Here is a 24,413-nt window from a genome sequence, read left to right as displayed (position 1 = left end):
TATTACTGAGGACTGGGGAGAATTTTGCCCAAATATTTATTTATATAAAACATTGCTTTTTGGTGTCATTGATGTGAGAAGCATTCAGTGAATTTTATTTTTAAAAAGGTAAATTAGAAAGGGTAATTATGAAAATATTTTTCTGGGCTCCATCAGTTTCTAATTGAACACACAAAATAAAAATTAAAAAAAAAAATTCACAGCATTTGGATTTATACTTAATTGAAAGAAACAAGTAAATGTACTGTTAGACCTTCAAAAATACCATTTAAGTAGACTTTTATATATATATATATATATATAGATATAGATATAGATATATATGTCCATATTAGGGATGCACAGTAATTAACCAGCCTGACCTCCGCCGGTGTCTCCAGCGGGGTCCCCAAATGTCCGCTCTGCTCTCATTCTCAGGATGATCGTCAGGATGAGAAGAAGTGCTTTACATTTAATAAAATATAAAAACATAAGAAAACATACAGATGTACAATAAAAGAGAAAAGAGATAAAATATTCAAGGTAAAAACAATTATGCCTTCTAAATGATTTAAAAACACATAAAATAAAAATAGCAAAAGTGCAGTAAAGATAAAAACATTATACAAAAATAAAGCAATATACATAAGTCAAACTATATACAAAAAAAAATCAAATACTCCATACAAATTTAAAAAATAAAAACTACAGGTCTACACAAAAATAAAGAAACCATAAAAAATGTATATAAAAAATTAAACCCTATACGGAAAAACTACACACAGAAATAAAAACTACCTAAAAAAACAACAAAACTAAGAAAAAAAACTACATATTTTAAAACTACAAACTGTATACAAATATTACAGTATTTACGGTAATCCAATTCCTATTATTGTCGTCCCGCTGCTCTGATACTTTCGGCCTTTAGGACCGCAACGTCACATCCGGCCTCTTTCGGTCCTCGCAGGGATCCAGCATGGCGGACACCGGTGTGGTGGAGACGCTCCTCCGGCGGATTGAGAAGGTGGACGACGGGGTGGACAGCCTGGAGGCGGCCGGCAGCCTCGGGCTGGACCACCAGGTCATCGTCGGGGCTGTGAAGAGTCTGCAGGCGCTCGGAGACGTGAGTGTCCCGGCAGGACAGACGGCGGAAGTCCGACTGTCTCCGTCAACAGCTGAATGACTGATGCAATAATGTCGCTGTAAAGAGACAGAAAACTGTCAGTCTCTGTGTGGACAGACAGGATTTAAGGACAACACTGTCCACTCAGGCAGCGAGGGTGATTATTTAAAGAGACAGCAGTGGAGGAGAGTAACGAAGTACTTTTACTCAGTACTCATGGGGAGTAATCAGTACTTAACTTCGCAAAACACAACTGAAAAAATAGCAAGAAATGAATGAAAAATTCACAAGAAAATTACCCGAAAAAAGGTAAAAACAACACAGAAATGACCCAAGATGTGCTGAATACAGGTTTGCAAATTTTAAACACTTTTCTTAATCGATTAGTCTCTAATATTAACGATCAATTAATCGTTATTTAAAAAATAATAATAAAAACTTTGCTTGTTCAGGTTCGTTTTATCCTCGGTCAAAGTTTACAGCAACATATTTCATATATTTTGACAGCAGCCTACACGTAAATCGATTAAATTTCACATATTCGGTTAAACTCTTAATGACTGATTAATCGATCATCGATGAATGATCTAAACTAAAAAAATAAATTAAAAAAAACAGATGCACACGTTTATTCTGTGATTTGATGTTAAATGTATAAAATAAAAATAAGTCTAAATACATATTTTCTGGGGACTTTCCTGGCACTTTATGCTTTTTTTTTTTTTATAATTTATTACATTTAGTTTTTTTTTTTTCAAAAAATCAAACTAATTTGCTCAGGTTTCAAAGGGTTGGGTACAAATTTGAGGCAAAATAACTTAATTAGAGTATTTAATTTCTCATGCCGCTTTCTGCTTCTGCTCCACTTAAACTACATTTTACCGGAAAATATTTACTTTTCATGTCACTTTATTTCTCTGACAGCTTTAGTTTATTTCCATATTAAAATTTCTGCACAGAAAACATTGAAAAGTAAAAGTAGAGCTAAAATAACCAGTCGATTATTTAATTGATAGAATATTAACTATTATGAGCCACCAATTTCATAATCATTTTGTCATTTTTCATAGAAAAATGCAGAAAATAATTGAGTATTTTAATAATTTCAGTAGACTTTTGTTGAGGTTTGGACTGTTGGTTGGTCAAAACAAACATTGTAACGTGTCACTTTGGGCTCTGAGTCATTGAGATGAACATTTCTTGGTGCGGTTTCTTCCGTTTTTCCCGTTTCAGGGGTTGTTTTCGGGGGTTTGTCCTCTGAGACTCTGTGATAATGAGCTTTATAAATAAAATGACTTGACTTTTTAAACCAAACGATCAGTTAATGGAGATAATGAGCAGATGAATCCATCCCTGAAAATACTCGTTAGTTAAAACATGAACTCCATCTCAACCAACTACAACAGTAAAATTCGGCTTTTATTTAAACACGTCATAATCGTCTAATGAGATGATACATCGTTTTACAGTCACACAGGCCGTTTTCTACATTGAGTACTTTTACTTTTAACTCTTAAAATACTTTAATTTTTTTTAAATTATATTAGCTGGATGTAAATCACAAGGTACAATATTTTCTATTTTATTTAAAAAGAGTTTCGCTCTGACAGAAACTGACACAGTTTGGGAATTTCAAAATAAAGGTTTAATTTTAAAATGTCGATGTTCGTTGACGTCTTCCACTTTGCTGATTGATGCAGTTTGATGACGTATTATTACATCAAATGATACTTCACACTTTTACTTAAATAACATTTAAAATGTGGTACTTTTAGTAGTTACTGAGTATTTTTACTGTGTTATTGCTACTTTTACCTGAGTAAAGGAGCTGAATACTTTCTACCACTGGCTTACAGTCTTTTTTTTTCTTCACCGTCCGTCCAGCTGATCTCAGCCGAGCTGCGCTCCTCTAAACGCTGGGAGCTGACGGATGAGGGCCGAGAGATCGCCGAGCAGGGCAGCCATGAGGCGCGGGTCTTCAGCTCCGTCCCTCTGGAGGGTCTGCAGCAGAGTGAGCTCATGGTGAGTGACACACGGCCGAAACTCGTGGGAACTTTCAGTCTTGTTTTGGTTCGGGTGTAAACACACAAACAGCAAAGAAAGCTGTTCTTTAAAAAGCTCCCAAACCCAGAGAGTTTTCGAATCCTTTAACACAGCAGGGGTTGCTTTTAACTGAAGTGAAATAAATATAAATTTGAATGAACAAATTTAAACAAAAGAAAAGTGCTTCGGGGAAATATTCCCTCCTAAGATCTTGAAAGTAGGAGCTTTAAAACAAGTTTGTCCTTCTTAAAGTCATTTTTTGTCCCAAATGTAGTCACGTATCTGCAAAAAGTTCAGAGTTTCCTGACAGGCCCAAAAACAGTTCCTGTGAGTCTCAGTTCCTCCAGCAGCCGGATCGACCTGAACGGTGAGATTTCTGAACAGGTGTCATTAAAATACCTGCTGAGACTCTTTCAGACACATTTTCTTCCATCAGTTGAGCCTGACGTCTTCTTCAAAATCTGTTTTTGTCCAGATTTCTGCTGGAATTCAGCGTTTAGTTTTTCCAGACTTCTGGTTTTGGACAAAAGAAGGAATCTGAAGACTTTGAGCTGTGGGAAATTAATTTTGCAGACTAAACAGTAAAGCGATTAATCTTAAACAACTGACAGATTAACCCTTTGAACATGCTGAAACTTGAGCAAACTGGCAATGAGCAAAAAAAAAAACACCCAAAATTGTGCAAGAAATTAGTAAAAAGTACAAGAAAATAACCTGAAAATTAGTAAAAATTTAAAAAGAAAGTAAAAGTAAAAACAAATGATCCAAAAATCTGCAGGAAATTAGTAAACTAACCCTAACCCTAACAAAATAACCTGAAAATTAGTTAAAAAAAAAAAAAAAAGAAAAGAAAAGAAAAAAGAAATGACCCAAAAAAGTGCTTAAAAATTATAATTATTTTGTAACATGATTTTGAATATTTAAATATCCTGATTAAACATTTAGTCCTAGCTTGCTTAATATTTTTTTCCCATGTTTTTGACAGAAATTAGTTGTTTGAGGTTCAAAGGTTTAAATTCTTGTGAAATGAGACGATAATGACGATAATCTTTAGCAGCAGCTCGAGATTATTGGCATTCCTTTGCTTTTTTATTGTAATTTTACTGGGACTGAACAAACTGTTGATATTTTCAGTGATGTGTCTCTTGCGTTTGTCCTCGTGCAGAAACTGTCCTTCGGGAAGATCGGCTTCAGTAAGGCGATGTCCAACAAGTGGATCAGAGTGGACAAATCATCCGAGGGCGGCCCGCGGATTTTCAGGACTGTACGTGTTTAACAAACTCTGTAAAATTGTTTTTTTGAGCGGCCGTCTGAATGAGGAGTGTTTGACTCTCTGTGTGTGTGTGTGTGTGTGTGTGTGTGTGTGTGTGTGTGTGTGTGTGTGTGTGTGTGTGTGGCCTTGTGTGCTGTGTGTGTCTCTGTGTCTCTGTGTCTCTGCAGGTGGACAGCATCGAGGACCAGGTCAGAGAGAAGCTGCTGCAGGTGCAGAACGGAAACACCTCCGAGCTGGAGGAGAAAGAGAAGAACGAGCTGAAGAAGAGGAAGCTGCTCTCTGAAGTGTGAGTCCGCAGAGTTTTAACCCTTTCAAACCTGGAGCCACATCGCTTTTCTTGTGCTGCTCTCGGACGCCTTTCACGAGTATTTTAACCCTTGCCCCCTGTGCAAACTGGTGCGATTTTTTTTAAAAGCACGTGGGAAAAAGTCAGTGAGCAAATTTTTAAGAAATGTTCCAGAAATTGCAAAAAATTAGTAGATATAGATTTTTTTTAAGTTAAGGGAAAAAGGAAAAAAATCTATTTCTAATTTTCTTTGTCATTTTCATGATAAAAATATGTAGCAGAATTAATATATATTTTTAAATACTTTTCCAATTCTTGTTTGTTTGATTTTTTTTAGAGATACACTGTGTCAATAAAAAAAAAATATGGAACCTATTTTAGTAATTTCCACGACAAAATAAGTATTTTTAAAAAAGAGTATTGGGAAAAAAACTCTTTTACGATTCTTGTTTGCCTTCTTTGTTTTTTAAACTTTATTTTTTTAATGACTAATTTTCAGGTATTTTTCTTGTACCTTTTACACTTTTCTTGCTGTTTTGAGGGTCATTTCTTTGTTTCTCCTCCCATGTTTTTGAAACAAAACAAGCCAAATTGCTCAAAGGGTTAAACACAAGCTGTGATTGAGTCCTTTTGTCTGCCAGAAGGTGGCAGCAGAAAGTTTGTTGTTTTCCCTCCAGGAGTCAGCGTGATGTTTGCATCAGAGCTGAGACGAAACCGTCCGCCGTCTGCTGCTGTGAGCAGAGACTGTGATTGTTCTGCTGCTGACGCCTGAATCAAACTCCTCATGAGAGTTCGGCAGAGATTTGGGATTTCTTTTTGGCTCCTGTGAGAGCTTTGGGTGACGGACGTGTCGTCAGATGGTGGATGTGTTTCATCACATTGTTTCAGTCGATGAGGTTCCTTTGCTGTATAAAAAATGTGAGGTATAAAGACGGCAGCAGTGGGTGCTGTAAGGATCGCCGGTTATGAACCGTAGAGCCGAATGTCCGCAGCATCCAGCGACTCGAGCTTTTCCATAAAAGACATCACCATGATATGAAACAGATAAACGGCTGCTGCCTGACTTTGTATTCACGTTTGTGTCTCTTCTTTTTGACAGTTGCATGTTTTAATCTTGTTCTCGTGGGTGTTGTCGTGGCAGTTTGGTGCGTCCAGTTGGCTTCGGTTTGAGTGACGAGTCGTGTAGTCGGTGATCGTTCATCAGGCGCGGTCGTTAAATGTACGACCCGCCGTTCTTAAGTCTGCTGAATCCAGTCGGTTAGTGTGCACTCCCTGTGTTTTAGGATTGTGAAAATTGTGACGTTTATTCCAGATTTTAAGATAAATCTGGACCAGCTGTGATTTAGAAAATCATCAGAAAATTAATTGGCAACTAATTTGATTTTCTGTTATCTTTTTTGTCGAAGTTAAAATGTTCTCAACATTCACGCAGGCGTGAAGCCGTCCTCTGTGTCTTTGGGGTTTTCTGCAGCGATGTTTTCTTTCTGTGTTCAGGACGGTGAAGTCGTACTGGATCAGGAAAGGCGGCTCGTTCAGCACCACCGTCACCAAACAGGAGACGGAGCTCACTCCCGAGATGATTGCCAAGTGAGTACAGCTGCTGCTTAATCCGTCTCTTCGGTGTCCCGTCTGTCCTCCTCCGTCTGTCTGTGACGGTGTGAAGGACATCAGACCGAGGACGCAGAGAAACCTCTGCCCATTAAAGGGGACACGTCCAAAGGTGTGGACTTTGTCCTAAAGGCAGGGCAGGACAAAATGATTTAAAAAATAAAATAAAAAAAGCAACGAAACAGAAGCAAATGATTGATTTAGACTGACGTGTGGACCACAAAATGCTGAGATCTGCAGTTTTTAATTGTGTTAAGTTTATTAATGGTTTTGTTGAACTTTTTTTCTGACAAGAAATTAGGTCATGCACACGTAAAGCTGCTTTTGATTTCTATAATTTGAAGAGGGTCCACATATTTTATTTTCATACAAAAATCTAAAAATGTATCTTAAAGAAACTTTTTGACGCAATGTTTCTGTGAGATACTTTGAAATAAAAAATTACGACAATAAAATAACTAAATAATAGATGCAGTCATAGTACAGCGGACATTAAAATGTCAGAATGAAAAAGTTGCATTAAATCATATGATAGAGGGGATTTAGCTAAAAGCTGCAGCCAGATGTTCGACGTGTATTTTACTGTAACGTCTCTGTTCATCAGAGATCTGATGCTCTCAGTCATCTCAGACTGCAGATTCAAAACTGAAATATAATGTTTTGTGGAAAATCTGCTGATTGCAAAAAAGATTCTTCCCTTAATAACTTCTCTTGTGTTTCAGTGGCAGCTGGAAGGAGAAGAAGTTTAAGCCGTATAACTTCGAGGCGATGGGCGTGGCTCCTGACTGCGGACACCTGCACCCGCTGCTGAAGGTGCGGACGCAGTTCAGGCAGATCTTCCTGGAGATGGGGTGAGTCGCTGGAAATCTCACAGCGGAGGAAAAAAAAACATTTCTCTCACACTAACGGTATTTTGACTAACTATCGAACAGTGCTCATCAAAACAGACGCCCCTCATGAACACAGTCATCGACAGCGTCCTGTGTCCAATGCTCCTAAAAAAACATTTATTTCTTTATTTCTTTATTCCGTTCGCTCCCTGCATGTACGGCCCAGCTCTCCTCACCTCTGCTGTCCCTCTTTCAAAAACCGAGAAAGAGAGACTAGGAGCGTTTTCAAACTGAACCCTCCGCAGTCGCACTCGGTCGTGTCGTGTAACTCAGTTTGTCGTCACCTTCACAGCTGATTAAAGCTCCTTTGATCAAGGTGTCGGGAAAAAATACGACAGCGAGCTTCGAGACAAACTTTTCTCTCTGCGGCGACAAAAAGGAGCCAATAAAACTTAATCCCACTTTATGTTCTTCACATGTTTAATTTGAGTTTATATATAATCTGTGTGTGTCGCTGTTGTTTACCTGAATGTCTATGTGTTGTCCTTTTGTCATTAAAATATACAAATAATTTGCTAAGTAAAAAAAAATAATGAATAAAAACATAAATAGAAATAATAAATAAAATAATTTACTCCTAAGATCCTTATTTGGCATTTCTTTTCTTTTTTTTGTACATGTCTTCACATTTTTTACTCAGATGTTGTTAAACTGCTTGTTTTTGACAGTCCTAATAATAATAATAATAATAATAATAATTATATACATTATATACAAGTGTGTATGTATATATAAGAGAATAATAAAAAATGTAAAATCATTACACAGCATCTGTAAATAAACACTGATGAACGTGACTGTTTTCCAGAGAGAACGATGTGTTTGTTCCTGAATGCAGTGTGACCTTAAAGGTGTCACGTCTGTTTCTTCCATGACGAACACAATACGCCGTTACATATGATCAGTAAATCGGTATCAATGCAGGCTCGCCGTCGGAGGCTTTAATGAGCCACTTCCACGTCCTGCTGGTTCAGCTCTTCAGGTGTGAAATCAAGTCGAGGTTTTTGGTGTTCACACATGACTTTGAGCTAATGCAGGAGTGGAAGGAGTACTCTGAAGTTTTATTGTAGTAAAAGTAGTAAATAATAATAAATTGTACTCACAGTGCCACCGAGCGGCTGCACTTAATGCGCTTATTATAGCACCATGGCGAGATGGAAAAAAGGTTGTTGATGAACACGTTTAGTCGAATAAAAATGAGCACTGACGCACGTTTAAAAAAGCCACACAAAATGAACCTTCTGCTTCCTGCAGCTTCACAGAAATGCCGACCAACAACTTCATCGAGAGCTCTTTCTGGAACTTCGACTCGCTGTTTCAGCCTCAGCAGCACCCGGCCAGAGACGCACACGACACCTTCTTCCTGTCCGGTGAGGCTGCGGGTCGCACATTTCTCTCCACCTCGCTGGATCCAGGTCACTAATCATCTTTACTCTGTCTCCAGACCCGGCACTCGCCCACGGGTTCCCGCAGGACTACCTGGAGAGAGTGAAGAGGGTCCACTCAGAGGGAGGCTACGGCTCGCAGGGGTGAGACAGAATCACACGTTTAGTTAATCTGCGTTCAGCCTCCGACGATCTGATCTAACGTCCCGCTTTCATTCAGGTACAAATACGACTGGAAGATCGAGGAGGCTCAGAAGAACATCCTCCGCACTCACACCACAGCGGTCAGCGCACGCATGTTGTACAAACTCGCACAACAGGTGAGTTACACACACACTTGTTCACATGTTGAGGAGTCGATGCGCTGTCTCCCGTTGCCATGGAGACAGAAAACATCTGAGGCCGGCCGAGTCGTTTCTAGTCCACATCTGAATGTTTGCAGAACAGAGACGTACACAGAGTTCCTGCAGATCCTTAAATGTCTCAAAAGGCTTTGAATTCAGTCATTAACAAGGTTCCCCATGATTCTAAAAGTGAAAACCTTAATAGGCATTACATTTCTTCAATCTGTTTTTCAGAAGTCTAAAAAATTCTCAAACTTAAGGGCTTTATTAAGCTTTTTTCTGATGTTGCATTGAAAAATCTCAAAATAATTGGCTACACCTATTTGTTTTTAGTTAATTTACTGAATTCCTTTTGCATAAACGTCGTGCAGATTCAACAAAAGTTTTAACCAAAATTTCACATAGTGGCAGAAACTAACAATTCAATGCACACAAGGCTCTGTGTATTTCATGCAAACAGTTTTTCAAATTCGGTACGATGGCAATCAAGACAGAAGAGTCAACATGCAGAGTGAGAAACACAAAATTGCAAAGAAAACCAGCCAACAAACAAAATTTTCCTGAACCATATGTGACTGATATCAGTTGTTTTTTTTGTTACCCTTTATTTTGATTGTTGTAAAATTAATGCCTCTCTGAGGACACCAGTGTTTTTCTTTGAGCGTCTTCAGAGCACGCCGCTGTCTTTTTGGACTCACCTTTGGATGAACCGCAGCGCGGGCTGCGAGCCAGGACACATGGCTGACCTCACTAAAGCTTTGTGACTGAAAGGGAGTAAATCCCTGCAGCCAGTTTCCAAACACTGGAGAAAAGCTTTCCTAGAAGAGCGGCGGCGTCACAGCAGCAGATACTCTGATGTGCTCACCACTCCACATACTTTTGACATTATAGTGTTCGTGCTTACATGTCTTGTCACTAAACGTGGAGCTTTTCTCTCCGTCCAGGAGAAGTTCACCCCCGTCAAGTATTTCTCCATCGACCGCGTGTTCAGGAACGAGACGTTAGACGCCACCCACCTGGCCGAGTTCCACCAGATTGAGGGCGTGGTCGCCGACTACGGACTCACACTGGGAGACCTGATGGGCGTCCTGCATCAGTTCTTCACTAAACTAGGTCAGCACGGCTCCGAGACGCTGAGAAGACCTCAGCTGAAAGTCCTCATAAGGAGGGATGTCCTACAGAAGTTATTTTGTCCCAAATCCTGATCCGAGATGAGATATTGATTATCTGCTGATACCGAGTCTCGATCAGATACTTGTATTTACCCAGAAAATACAGCTGCGCAATACACACTTCAGGTCCTTTAAAGTTTTTAGAATCAGTCCAGTGTATATGTTTGACAGCTTAATTTAAAAAATACTAACCTAAAGATATTTTATATGGCTCGTATTACAATTCCATTTGAAACAGTATTTGATTTTTCAGTAAAATAACAAAGTAACAGAAGTAAAAATGTTTTTATTCAGCTTTTAATCACAGTTCCACTTAGTGCAGCTTTGATTTTTTTCAACAAAAAAATATTTGATATGGTTATTATCACAATTCCACATAGTGCAACATTTGTGTTTTCCAAAAAACAAATAAAAAACAAACACACAAACTAAGATGTTGCTCTCAAATCCACTCAGTCTAACATTGTAATAAAAACACAGAAGACTTTAAGTGAGAAATATCATCACACTTCACTTTTAAACTCGTTCAGTTCAGTTTTCCCGCTCACGACTACAGCATAACAATAAAACTAGTTCCCTAAACATGAAATCAAAAATGTTCATTTCACTCAAACTGGTGTAGCAGCTTAAACTGAACATAAGCAGCAGTGTTACAATAAAACCCGAATATCTGCTGAAAATCACGCAAATAACTGAGACTGATCCGAGAAAACTGCATTGATCAGGCCCGATACCGATTCTTCTGATCAGACGGAAACATCCCGACTTAAAGTTGCTGTTTGAATGTTCCTGAGGAGTTTTTATGTTGATAGACGTCTGCATAAAACATGCAAATATCACGTTCATTTGAAATTAGCAGCTCCAGTTTTGCTGTGATTGTTTTAAGACCTGAAACACACAAAGTGATGATATTATTTTTGCACACTTGTTATTGTTATTTCTTCCTTCACAAGTTTATTTCAAGCCACATAAATCCACCTTTTTATTTATTTATTTATTTATTTATTTATTTATTTATTTATAGGAATCACCAAACTGCGCTTCAAGCCTGCCTACAACCCGTACACAGAGCCCAGCATGGAGGTGTTCAGCTACCACGAAGGTAACACGCAAACCTGCGACATAATCCACAAACATCGAGTTTCAACCTTTTCATGTTTTTCCTCTTTTTTATGTGAATAGTTGGCAGCTGGAAAGCAATGAAATCAAAGTTTTATTCAAAATATTTAAAAGCAAAAAATGGTTGTAACAGTTTTAACAACAACATCTTTATTTGTTTAGCACATTTTACACAACAGGGCAGTTAAATAAAATCTAAACACATAATCAAGGATACAGATTTACAATCAAAGGGTAAAGAGATACGATATAAAATGAAATTAAATTAATTAAATTATTTTGAAAATTGATATAAGTAAAACCACCATTAAAAATAGCAAAAGTGCTAACAAGAGGTGCAAAGATGAAAGAATTCCTAATTATTTAAAATAAAGTTTAAAACATGTTTGTATTCATAGTAAAAATTTATCACTGAATTAATTGTAATTGTAGTAAATTAATTAAAAAAAATATCATTTAGTGTGTAGTAATTTTGTGGATGAAATTTCTTTAATTTCTTCAACACTTTCAAAAGCATGTGGATTGTTGTGTATTTGTTGTGTTTTTTTCGCTGCATTGCACCAAACTGTGACTCTGCAGTGACGGATCAGCTGAACCACGACTTCTGTGCACTGTTACACTCCTGTATCAACACAAAACAATCAATGCAAAGTTTACTTTTGTAAACAGACTCATTTATAATGCGCAAAGGAGCCGAAAGAACACATTTTGGCTTTTATGATGATCAGCCTAAAGAGACTTAAAATGAAGATATTACAGCTTTTCCATCCGCGCTGTTGTGGTGTCCGTGTGAACGCTGCAGGACTACAGAAGTGGGTTGAAGTGGGAAACTCGGGCGTCTTCAGACCGGAGATGCTGCTACCGATGGGTCTGCCCGAGGACGTGTCTGTGATAGCCTGGGGACTTTCTCTGGAGAGGTGAACACACACACACACACACACACACACGCACACACACTGAGATCACAGCTGACCTTCACATCTGCAAACTTTACCTTGTTTTTTAGTCTCTTTCAATTTAAGGATTAAAGTTGCGATTCAGTCTGCGGACGTCATCGAGCTCACATCTGTCTGACGCACATCTCAGATATTTAGAATTAATGTCTGAGGAGGATCATTTCTTTTTATTCCTTAAATTTATTATTTTCATGAGTTATTTGATGTAGTTCTTGTTAGATTATTAACTTTATGTCCGTGCAGACGCGTTGACTATTTGTCGCTGTCAAAATCCTGTTAATTTGCTACAAGCAGTCATGGAATTCTAATTTTCAGGCCTGGAAAAGTTTTGAAATTTTAAGTATACCCCCAAAATTTTGGAAAAGTTATGGAATTTAGTGTCCTAAACCTGTATAACAACACGAGGTGTCGGAAATGTGAAAATCCAACAATAATTTCACCTCCGCCCATACGAGTTTCTGACTGATAGATGTTGTAATTTTTGTGATTTTTAAAGAAAACATGCCTCCCAAACCTGCGGGTCTAGGATTTTAGGATGTTTCTATGATTTTAGGAAATTTCTTGGATTTTAGGACATTTCTTGGATTTTAGGACATTTCAAGGATTTCAGCATGTTTCTAGGATTTTAAGGATGTTTCAAGGATTGTAGGAATTTACTAGGTTTTTAGCATTTTTCTGGGATTTTAGGACGTTATTAGGATTTTAGGACGTTATTAGGATTTTAGGACATTTTTGTGATTTTAGGACAGTGGGGTCTTAGCTAGGACCTCTGTTGGGGGTTCGGTGGATCCTCCACTTGCAGTTTTTTGATCAACAAGCTCTATTTTGATGCTGTTTTTTGCACGCTGACACCTTATGTATACTAAAAGTATAAAGACCATTCCCAGTGTGTATGACTTTGTTTTTATTGTGAATTAGAAACGGTTGGGGGGCCACCCGGCACCCTGTAGGGGGCCAGATTTAGCCTGTGAGCCGTAAGTTGAGTATCACTGTTGTAATACTTTGGCTTAAAAACTCATCATATCTGAGGACGACTGTCGCGGCTAATTATCTCCGCAGTTATTAGCCATCGCGGTTATCCTCAGTGAGCCGAGAAAGACTTTATAATCCGCAGAGTAATCCTCCTCGCCCACCAGACCCGCTGTTGTTTTGTCGGACCTGGAATAGACGCAAACTCTGTTGTGTCTCACTGAGCCTGTCCTCTGTCCCGCAGGCCCACCATGATCAAATACGGCATCAACAACATCAGAGAGTTGGTGGGACACAAGGTGAACCTGCAGATGGTCTACGACGGCCCCATATGCCGACTGGAGTCCTGAGGTTCACTTTATCATTATTATTTTTATTTTGAATGGACGCGGCTTACCGTTACCACGGGACACCTCTTTTCTACGTCTCACTCTCTCCAGTCCGAGCACGACCGGTGAAACCAGCTGAGAGCAGTCGACTTATTTTTCAGCTTTAACACATAAGACTTCCCTTCTGCTGCCAAACATCAGTGCGACTAAAAACGGATTCATGACATCAACCTTTCACAGTTTATACAGAAAATGACCCACCTGTACAGGAAAAATACACATTTTAGAACTTAAAGGTTCAATAAAAAGCTTTTTTTCCAAATAACATCACAGCATGACTTTTGTTTGTTGTCATAAACGTGAGATATTATAATCTTAGGTTCTATCTGACTTTCAAGAAAAGTTATTTAAATAATATCATTTTTGAAAAGTTAAGATTTTATTGGATAGTTTAGAGTGAGGTTCTCAGTCATAGTCAGTTGAAAAGTTGCCAGAAAAATGGCGGATGTTGGATGGCGGATGTTGGATGTTGGATGTTGGATGATGGATGTTGGATGATGGATGGCGGATGGTAGATGGTGGATGGTGGATGATAGATGTAGGATGTTGGATGGTGGATGTTCGATGGTGGATGTTGGATGGTGGATTTTGAATGGTGGATGTTGGATGGTAGATGTTGGATGGCGGATGGTAGATGTTGGATGGCGGATGATGGATGTTGGATGGTGGATGGTAGATGTTGGATGACGGCTGTTGGATGGTGGATGATGGATGGCGGATGTTGGATGTTGGATGATGGATGGCGGATGGTAGATGTTGGATGATGGATGTTGGATGGCGGATGGTAGATGTTGGATGATGGATGGTGGATGTTGGATGGCGGATGTTGGATGGCGGATGTTGGATGGCGGATGTTGGATGATGGATGTTGGATGGCGGATGGTAGATGTTGGATGTTGGATGGCGGATGGTAGATGTTGGATGATGGATGTTGGATGGTGGATGTTGGATGGTAGATGTTGGATGATGGATGTTGGATGGCGGATGGTAGATGTTGGATGATGGATGGTGGATGTTGGATGGTAGATGTTGGATGATGGATGTTGGATGGCGGATGGTAGATGTTGGATGATGGATGTTGGATGGTGGATGTTGGATGGTAGATGTTGGATGATGGATGTTGGGTGGCGGATGGTGGATGTTTTTTCTCAAAATATTATGACTTCTTTTTGGCCCAAATCCTTCGTTGTATTCATGTGACTATATTTTAGATTAAAAATGTTGCCAAATCGTCCTATCTGCACAACAACTGATGTAGAAAAAAAGTTAGGACTTTGATGTTATATATTAAGAGTATTTTTAAGGCAACTGTTAGGAAGTCTGTTACTCTTAATATCTAATATCTTAAATATCTTCAAACCTCTCAGTTTACAGATCCAAATGTCTCATTTTAAGGCCATGATAAGCTGTGGAAGATTTCAACTGTGACTCGTTTACACAAATATATTTCTGAACATTTTTATATCCAGTTGCGCTGTAGCGTTTGTTGTGTCTGTGATAGAAAAGAAGCTGTTTGTTAATCCGTGATTTGGGATTACAGACGACCGTCTTTAACAACCTCATGTCCTTAAAAGTTTGTAGCTGAACATCTGAGACCTCATCAAAATGTGGAAGCTGCTTTATAGACAACTCTAAGGATGTCCGAACATCTTTGAATGGAAACATGTTAAAATACTTATTATTGCGTTTGATCTCCATGTAATCCCCCATCCTCTGTAATAACTTTTTTTTTTTTACAATATTATGTTAAAGTACATGTTTAATCTCATATTTAATGAAAGTTTTTCCGTGAAGTTTTCTTCATTTCACGGCTCCAGACTCGAGTTCAAAGACAGTTCAGCGCTCAAATTAACCTGCTAAGCTCTCCGTGAAAGAACAGACCACATGACATTGATTAGACATAAAAACGGCCGCAAAAACATCCCAGAATCTTTTCACCTCCGTCCATACGAGGTTTGTAGTTTCCAACTCTGAGGGGAAAAAATCCAACTTCTGTTTTGGATTTTGCATTTAAGATGCGTTTTAGGCCAATCAGGAGCTGGAATTATAATTTTGTTCAGAATTTACTGCAGGGAAAATAAAAAGACATTCAATAAATAAAAAAATATCCATGCATTCAAAATGTTAGTGAACATATTGAATTAATATAGATATAATTAAAAGACATTTAAGTATTTATGCGCAAAAAAATATAATTAATAAATAAGCTTGAAAGCTCTAATCAGTAAAAATGAGTATAAAGCATTATCATGTGTTTAAAATAATTTTTTAGAATGTAGTTTTTGGTGAGAAAGGTGAATAAATATATTAATTTAAAAGAAATTTGCTGATGTTCTCATGGCATTATAAAATAGATACAGAGAAGGAATTACTTTATATTATATAATGTTGAAAAAAAGGCATTGATTCTTTTTTTAAGGATGTTTTTCGTGTAAAAGAAGTTTTTTTTTCAAGGTTGTTTATAAATTAGTTTGATTGAATTTGTTTTTATTCAAAGATAGAGTAAATGAATCGCTGAATGACTGTTTTTATACTGAAGATTTTTTGTTTCTCTGGCTCAAAATAAGGAATAAAAAACAAAAATAAAATAAACAGCAAAAAAACAACACATCAGTATCAGCTATCAGCCAAATTATTATTTCAAACATCAGTATTGGCCCATAATCTCACAATCAGTGCGTCCTCATCTTAAAGCATCAAAGCAGCCAAACCAAAACTGCAAAATAAGTCACGATTTCAAACTTTTCTTCACCTTTTATTAAGTAAAAGTTCACATCTAAGAATAGCAGCTGCTGTGAGCCGGTATTTACCGAGAAATTAGCTCACTCTCCCAGCATACATCCAGTGATATAAGCCGTGCTGGTCGTCGTTTTCCACACTGAGGAATCCGTGAGTGCGTGAGACACCTGCACTAAAGGCGGCAGGATTAAGTGGAGTTGTGTACATGTTGAATTGCTGGAACTCCGTTAAGTCTCCCTCTTAAGCTAATCCCTCGGTGTCTGGAAATAACATTTTACTGAAGAGTGCAAGACAGTCAGCGGGTTGGCTGGTTTACAGGCTGGGAGCAGCTTCGTTGACTGCAGATTGTGTAGTAACCTCCACCTCCACTCTGATCCCCTGCGTCTGCAGAGCAAAAGGTGCTGGGCAATAAGGCAATGAGCAACTTTAGAAAAAAATGACCAAAAATAGCAAAAAAAATTGTAAAGAAAAAAAAGCACACAAAAATGACCTGATAATTAGTTAAAAAAATTATATAAAATAAAATAAAACATGCACATCAGCAAACAAAAAAGAGGGAAATTATCTGAAAATAAGCACGTACACACAAAAAAAAGAAAAAGAAAAAATAAACAACCAAACAAAGAAAAAAAAATACAAATTTAAAAATCCCAGGAAAGTAAAACAATAATAAAAAACAATGAAATAACCTGAAAATCACCACACATAAAAAAATGCAGACAAAGAAAGAAAAACAAACCAAAAAAAAATATCATAATTACTATTACAAATTAAAAATATATCATTATTGAAATGATAAATATAATTCTCTGAACATTCTTCCTTAGCTTTTTGAAAAATATTTCTTTTAAATCCACCAATTCTTTGCAATTTGCAGGACATTTCTTACCAAGTTGCTCATTGCCTTTTAAACCCATGTTTTTTAGAAGAAATTTGTTCAGAGTTCAAAGGTTTGAATACTTGTGAAAGGCGTCTAAATGCAGCACGAGACAGATGACGTCGATCTGGGTTTCAGAGAGTTCAGAGCAATGACAGAAAACAGTGAGTTTCACTAATAAGACACACTTTATACTCAGAAAGAAAGATCCGTCGCTGTTGGTACAATCATGAGTCCTTCACCGTAAACAGAAAGTATCTGGACACTCAGATTGTCTCACAGCCTCGTTAGGCTTCATTAAACTTAATGTAACTTGTTTATCAGCTTCTCTGCGAAGCTCAGGCACACAGAGACGATGTCCTCTGACCTCCAGTAATCTCCTCATGTCCTTGGGTCGTCCTTCAGTTTGACTTTTCTGCTGATGTGACGTGTGAGAGGGACAACAGTCTTGAGTCATGTTGCATTATTCTGAGAAAAAATTCTATTATAAAACCAGAGCAAATAGGTTTAATTTGTTTAAAAACATGGGAAAAGAATATGAGCAACAAAAGAAGAAAATAACTAAAAAAAAAAAAAAATTGCACATGAAACTATTTGGACAAATTGTTTTTATACATACAGACATACATATATATATATATATATATATATATATATATATATATATATATATATAAACGAGGAAATGAATGCTTAAAAATTGTAATTCTGTGACATAATTTTTAAATTATTGTTTTTTTCCCCCTAGGTTGTTTCTTTTTTCGCTAAACCCTTTTCCCTGGCATTTTAAAAATATTTTTCTAAATCGACTCATTTCTTACCAAATTGGCTATCGCCTTTTTTCCCATGTTTTTGAAAGAAATCGCACCACTTTGCTTTATTATCTAAATCTAATAATTTCTTGCAGTTTGCGAAACATTTCTCACCGTGTTTCTCATTGACCTTTTTTTTGCCCATGTTTTTGAAGGAAACCACACCAGTTCGTTCAGGGTTCAAAGGTCTAAATGCTTGTGAAAGGCATCTGAAAGCAGCACGAGAAGAGACACGTCAACATCACGAGTCTTATTTTTACTGGGGTTCCACCCTCTGGTCCCCCAGGCTGTTTCCTGATCTGGGTCAGCCGTCACGGTCAGAGCTCGACCTCTCTGATGGGCCCCGGGCTGCTGGCGAAGGCCAGAGAGCTGTGGCTGGTCGGGCTGTGCGAAAAGGGAAGAAGGACGGGATGTAGGGCATGGCGGCCAGCAGCAGCGGGCTGATCTGGGGGCTCTCGTCGTACTGGAGGGGGATGACCACGTCGTCCTGGTCCCACACGTGGAAGGCATTGTGGGCAAACGGATGCACTGACGGAGCATGGCTGGCGGCCATGTGCTGGTGGTTTTCTGCGTCTTTGTCTTCATCGCCAACCGGACCCAACAAACAATCTAAAAGAGACCCAGAAATTATTGATTTATTTTAAAGATTTATTACCAATAATTAAATATGAGCTGGGCGAAGTTCACGAGGTTTTACAGCAGGGATACTCAACATACTTCGTTTAGGGTTTCTAGGATTTTAGGATGTTTCTAACATTTTAAGACTTGTCTGTCATTTTAGGATGTTTTTAGGAGTTTTACGACACTTTTAGGATTTTAGGATATTTCTAGGATTTCACGACGTTTTTAGTGTATTAGGACATTATTGGGATTTTAGGAAATTTTGAGAATTTCGGTATATTTCTGGGATTTTAGGACATTTCTAGGATTTTAGGACGTATTTAGGATTTTAGGATGTTTCTAGGACTGTAGGATTTTTTTTTTAGCGTTTTAGAATAGTATTAGGATTTAAGGACATTTCTACGATTTTAGAACATTTTAAGGATTTCAGGACATTTTTAGGATTTTAGGACATTTCTCAGATTTTAAGACATTTCTAGGATTTTAGGACGTTGGGTGCTAAGCACTGTCTTGGGTTGTGGTGGATCCTCCACTGGTACCTTTTTTGATAAACAAGCTCTATTTTGATGCTGTTTTTTGCACTCTAGCACAAAAGTAACAGGTGTCTAGGAAATTAGAGAGTATTATTATTAAAAAATATATATTATTATTAGTAGTAGTAGTAATAGAAGTTAATTATCATAATTATAAGCTCCATACAAGAAATTAAAATGATAATTCACATTTCACTACAGGTGTAGTTAAATAGTGTGCTGACTCAAATCAAACTGTAATAACATTTTATTTTTATTATTTCCAGAAGGCAGTACCTGCTATGTCTATGGCCAGATCCTTGATGAGATGTCCAACAATGGCATAAGCAACTCCAACAACCACCATACCAGCCATGAGCAGATAAACCACCCCTTTGGGCAGCGGGATCAGGTCCTTCGGAGGGGGTCTGTACTGGGTGTACAGCGGCTCGTCGATGGGCATGGAGTACGGGTACGCGTGAGCCTCACCGGTGGAGTTCAAGTGCGTCAAATTATAGCCATCCATGATCAGAAAGTTATTATCCCAACCGAGAGTGACTTGTTTTTATGTCCTCAGTCAGACGTGGACAGAGACATGACAGAGACGCTCCTCACGTGCAGCAAAAATCAAACCCTGCAAAGAAAAACAGTGTGAGGAAAAAACACACGTGAGCAACATTCAACACTTTGCATTTCACTTCTAACCTTGTTCCGAAGCTCTAAATCCATCCAAATGTCTCGGTAAATATTCCTCGTGTCCTTATGTAAGGTGCGCGCGAGAATCCCTCTCTGTCCGCGGTGCTGAAGTGAAGCGCGCGCGCTCTCTCAGCAGGTGTGAGCAGTCAGCTCCGCCCACCCGGAAACACCAGCGGAGCCTCTGGAAACACGCAGACGCCGGCGGCGGCGTGTCCTTATTTCCTTTAAATTACCGAGAAGTCACCTCGAGAGGAAATTAATCACGACGTCTGATACCAGGAGGAGTATTAGCGCTGATCCGAGGAGTTTCCCTGATGTCAGGGCGCTGGCTCACAAACTAGATTACGGCCTCAGTGCTGCAGCTCAGAAGTGAAAACAGCAGGTATTTAAGGTGACACACACACTGAAACAAACCGTTTATTTAGAGGTTATTTAGGTTTCTGACGCTGAAGAGCAACTTAACCCTTAATGACAGTTTAGTGCATTTTGCGTGCTTTAGTATGATGTGGGCTGTATACACGTATGTGGCATCATTTCTGGCGAAATTGTGTACTTTTGTTTAATCTGTGAATTTCCAGCTCAGCTCTTCATTAAGTCTAAAATAAACGGTGTAAACAAAATTGTTATATTCAGACTGTTAAGTGCAATAAATAATAATGATAATAATACTAATAATAATAATAATAATAAATAAATAAATAATAAATAAATAAATGCTCAATTGAAACCCATTCAAACTGACATTTTTGATCCCACAGCCAACAAATCATAAAACATGCATTTAGAGTAAGAATAATAAGAATAATTCATATTAATGTATATTTAGAATAATTAAATTTCTGTGTTTTGTGGGTTTTTTTCATCTGAAAACATAGTGCCATCATGACAGAAACTTGGCATTTCATATTTATGAAAAATGATAACTCATTAGAATTCATTTGAATGAAAGTATAAAATAATATAAATGTCTAATGTTTTTAAAAGCTTTTTAAAGCTTGATTTTGATAAGTGCAGAGTGAAAAGTTTCTACAGTCTTTACAAGTTACTTGTCGTCTTCTTCCCATGTTTTTGAAAGAAATCGAGCCAATTTGCTCAGGTTTCAAAGGGTTAAATTGAAGATTTTCCCCGCAAAAGATGCACCACCACAAATCACAAATCTTAACTTTATGTTTTGTTTTTGTCCCTCTTACTGTGAAACATTATCGAGAGTGAAGTTCAATCACAAACTTGTAACTCACTGAAGTTTATGATTAATTGACCTGACAAGCTTCCTAATTATCAGAGTATGAGATTTCCATAAAATATGAGAGACACAGCAGCCGTCTTTCTGTCCAACTTTCAATTCATGTCACAAGAGACCGTCATGTCAGTGTCCATCATCCACAGAGGACACAGGGGACACAGGGGACACAGGTGACACAGTCTGTCCAATTAGTCACAGAGTCACATCTACACACTCATGAGAGATGAAAGGTTGGTCCAAAAAATAAATAAATGGAAAAGCAATTTTCTTATGTAAGCGCCATGTAGAACACGCGTGGCCTTCGTGTACGAACACGGATTTGTGTGTTTTATAATTCCCTCACTTCAAAGAGGCTGCAGCAGACATGCAATGAAGCCGGAGAGGATGGACGTCTTTATCTGTCCAGCAGTGCAGCCCACCCCCCAGTGTCCCTCATTGTGTCCCTGATGGATTTAAAGAGGGACAGACAGATTTTCTGCCCAGCAGTAAAAACATTTGCTGTGGTTCAACTCTTTTTAATCGTACAGAACGTGAAGTGAGGAACTTGATCGCTAAAAAAATATATAGTTCATATATTAAACTTGATGTTTCAGCAACGTTATAGTTAATTTTTGGTTAAGTTTGGGCAAAAAAATACTCAGTTTTGGTTATAGAACATCATATTTTGGTTAAAATACCAACTTTTTGTGGCACTATACTTGCAGGAAACGATGAAAGCAAAGTTTCAGCAAAAAACAACCTCTCTATGTGGCACTGTCATGGCTGGAAACAATGTTTTTGGCAAAAACATTCACTTTTCATGGCAGTAATTAAACCCAGAATGTCTTTAAAAAAATCACCCATTTTTCAAAGCACTATCCTGGCAGGAAATGCAGAGAAATCTTGGTTAAAAAATGCGTATAGTGGCACTATCTGAGATGAAAGCTCACCAATGTCTCTGTAAAAAAACCCTGCTTTTCATAACACGACCCGGCAGGAAACACAGAAATGTCTTGGACAAAAACAATCACTTTTGGAAGCACTATCCTGGCAGGAAATGCAGCGATATCGCTGTTTAAAAAATGATTTTAGTGGCACTATCTTATATAAAAATGCACCAGTTTCTTGGCTGGAAATGCAGTGATATTTCTCTGTAAAAAAACAACCGCTTTTCGTGCTATTACCCAGCATGAAACATACTTTTTGCCTTGATAAACAACATTTTTGTGGCACTGTCCCGGCCATAAAGACAAAACATCCACAATCAAGAGCTAAAAACTACAAAAACAACCACTTTTGTTTTGTAGTGATCTTGATCGATGGCCTTCCGATGAAAAATTTAGCTCGTGTACTTTGTCATTTAGGAAATACTGATGTGATGTGAAGGAAACGAGCAAATGTAAATTATCCGTGGTTTGCAGAAATGCACAAGGCCAACATTTCTCTGTGGTGAATGGACGGAGTGTGTGTGTGTGTGTGTGTGTGTGTGTGTGTGTGTGTGTGTGTGTGTGTGTGTGTGTGTGTGTGTGTGTGTGTGTGTGTGTGTGTGTGTGTGTGTGTGTGTCATGACTCCCTCCCTCTCTCTCCTCTCAGGTGCTCCTGATCAGCTGATTGGCTGTTGGCTCTGCCTCCATAATTAAGCGAGTTTGGAGAAGATTTGGCGCTCTGACCTCTGAGGTGTGTTGCTTTTTTCTTGCTTCTTATGTTGTTTAATTGTTTGGAGGATGGGCGTTTGTTTGTTCGATCATAAACTGTTTTGGTAGTTATCGGCTGTCTAAGACCTAAGACCTCTAAGACAGGTTTTTTTGTTTTGTTTTTTTTTTATCTGAGAGTCATCAGATTTTCCACATTTCTGTCATTTCCCTGTTCATAATTTAAATATCAGCGATAAAAAGCTTTTAGCATTCGTGCTCCTGCCTCCTTTTTGTTCATATCTTACGTAACAAAATGCTCCAGTCAGTAAAATCAGCTCTAATGCTATTTTTCATAACTAAAGCTCGACTCTCATCTTCTCCATTTCACTCATGATAATAGCACGAGTTAATGTGAACAGCAGAGGCCAAACTGGGACAGAGTGAGAGGAGGATTAACGGTAAAATTCTCACACAGCAGTGTGGCAGCTGATACAGATGTGCATTTTGATGAGGGAGGAGAAATGCCGGCTGCAAAGGTTCAGCACATCGCAGAGCTGGATCAGTCTGAAAATAAGAAAACAATGTTGATCTGAATTTACAGTAAAGGCAGTGGCAAGTGTCTTTTTAACTGCAGCTATAGTTACTACTCAGTTTTCAGTTCAACATAAAAAAATGGTTATAAGATGCAAGGTAAAAAATAAAAAAAATAAAAAAATAAAATAAAAAATTTCCAGTTGAAACTTCCTGTCATGTTTTAGATGTGAGTTTTTAACCAGGGAGGAGTGCTACATTGGTTTAAATCTTCTAATCGGGGATGCATTAAGCTTGAAAAGTGCTAAATAAATAAATATTATTATTATGATAAAGTTTCAGTGTATCCACTGCATAATAACTACAGTTTGTAGAAAAGTTCAATGGCAACATTTTACAAAAGTTAGTGTTCTTTTTAGCAGAAAAAGTTTTTGTACATCGATCTTTGGAATAAAACTATGAAAAAGTTTTAATGTGGAGCTAAAATAATTTCCAACCATTAACCAGTTTAAAATAATGCATAAAAACATGATTTTCATGAGGTACAGGGATGAAAATGGGGTTTGACAATCACCAGGTGTTTACAGGGTCACTGTTCATTTATTATGTTACTTAATATTTGTTTTTTCATAGTTTATCTTCCTCTTTTTTCTGCAAATAATAATGTATAAAATTGCAGATATTTGATTTGGGGTATGTGGGTGTGTGCATATATGTTTAGTTAATTCGTTTAAATCAATAAGGAAGGCAGTTAATTATAATTTAATGATTTATGGAGAAGGGTTCTTCTCGAATATGTAAAGCATTTCTTTCTCTTTATGTTTTTTATTGTCTGTAAATATTTTTCTGTCTGTCTGCTTATTTGTGTGATCATTTCTCTATTTTCTTTTTTACATATTCGAAATAAATTTCCAAAATCAAATCAAAATCAACATTTTTTTCTGACAGTTAGGTTGCTTTTGGTTTTGAAATTCCCTCAACGACCTCAAACTGTCTTAGAAAATATGTCAGAATTTAGACCTGCATAGCTGTTTTCATGAATCAAAAGGCGTCATGCATCGTCTGGGACGCGCAGTTTCAAATATGAACTCAGGATCTCAAATAAATTAACGTATCAAAGAGATTACACAAAAATAAAAAAAGTCCAAAACTTTTTTTTTCCCATTAATATCTCACCGATCAGATTTATGTTGTGCTGGTTAGAAGGATTTGACTCTTATTTTATCAAAC

General features: G+C 37.8%; 1 protein-coding gene, 1 long non-coding RNA gene, 1 other non-coding gene and 1 pseudogene across 6 annotated transcripts; 3 read left to right on the top strand and 1 right to left on the bottom strand.

Annotated features, from left to right (window-relative positions):
- Positions 1 to 909: 909 nt before the first annotated feature.
- On the top strand, positions 910 to 13,804 carry farsa (phenylalanyl-tRNA synthetase subunit alpha). Its single transcript, XM_042505866.2, has 13 exons — positions 910 to 1,105; positions 2,990 to 3,127; positions 4,314 to 4,412; positions 4,589 to 4,707; positions 6,202 to 6,294; positions 7,038 to 7,166; positions 8,460 to 8,575; positions 8,650 to 8,734; positions 8,811 to 8,910; positions 9,879 to 10,047; positions 11,131 to 11,208; positions 12,028 to 12,142; positions 13,395 to 13,804. The coding sequence occupies exons 1-13, from the start codon at positions 959 to 961 to the stop codon at positions 13,498 to 13,500; spliced, it is 1,494 nt and encodes a 497-aa protein (XP_042361800.2). The 5' UTR covers positions 910 to 958; the 3' UTR covers positions 13,501 to 13,804.
- Positions 6,337 to 6,462, top strand: LOC121957336 (small Cajal body-specific RNA 11). Its single transcript, XR_006106753.1, has one exon.
- Positions 13,805 to 16,155: 2,351 nt separating the features above from the next.
- On the bottom strand, positions 16,156 to 19,954 carry LOC148186529 (uncharacterized; annotated as a pseudogene). Its single transcript, XR_015774868.1, has 3 exons — positions 19,806 to 19,954; positions 19,398 to 19,734; positions 16,156 to 18,576 (listed from the first exon to the last, which is right to left on the bottom strand). The product of XR_015774868.1 is annotated as an uncharacterized LOC148186529 (transcript).
- An 85-nt stretch (positions 19,955 to 20,039) lies between these two features.
- Positions 20,040 to 24,339, top strand: LOC148186528 (uncharacterized). 3 transcript variants are annotated; one of them, XR_015774871.1, is made up of 3 exons: positions 20,040 to 20,178; positions 22,612 to 22,695; positions 24,136 to 24,339. It is a non-coding gene; the product is annotated as an uncharacterized LOC148186528 (long non-coding RNA). The 3 variants fall into 3 exon arrangements; XR_015774870.1 differs by having other exon boundaries at positions 24,132 to 24,339; XR_015774872.1 differs by lacking the exon at positions 24,136 to 24,339 and adding an exon at positions 23,053 to 23,774.
- Positions 24,340 to 24,413: the final 74 nt, after the last annotated feature.

This window comes from Plectropomus leopardus, chromosome 18 (genome assembly GCF_026936395.1).
Source record: "Plectropomus leopardus strain MGB_pleo_1.0 chromosome 18, ASM2693639v1, whole genome shotgun sequence".
Classification (NCBI taxonomy): domain Eukaryota; kingdom Metazoa; phylum Chordata; class Actinopteri; order Perciformes; family Serranidae; genus Plectropomus; species Plectropomus leopardus.
The sequence above is the reverse complement of the archived record's forward strand: the minus strand, read 5'-3'. Positions and strand labels throughout refer to the sequence as shown.

Bases quoted from the DNA above. Each gene is read 5' to 3' on its own strand.
- farsa (XM_042505866.2), top strand. From the start codon at position 959: ATGGCGGACACCGGTGTGGTGGAGACGCTCCTCCGGCGGATTGAGAAG. The intron at 3,128-4,313 runs GTGAGTGACACA...GTCCTCGTGCAG, and splicing joins TGCAGCAGAGTGAGCTCATG to AAACTGTCCTTCGGGAAGAT. The intron at 12,143-13,394 runs GTGAACACACAC...TCTGTCCCGCAG, and splicing joins TGGGGACTTTCTCTGGAGAG to GCCCACCATGATCAAATACG.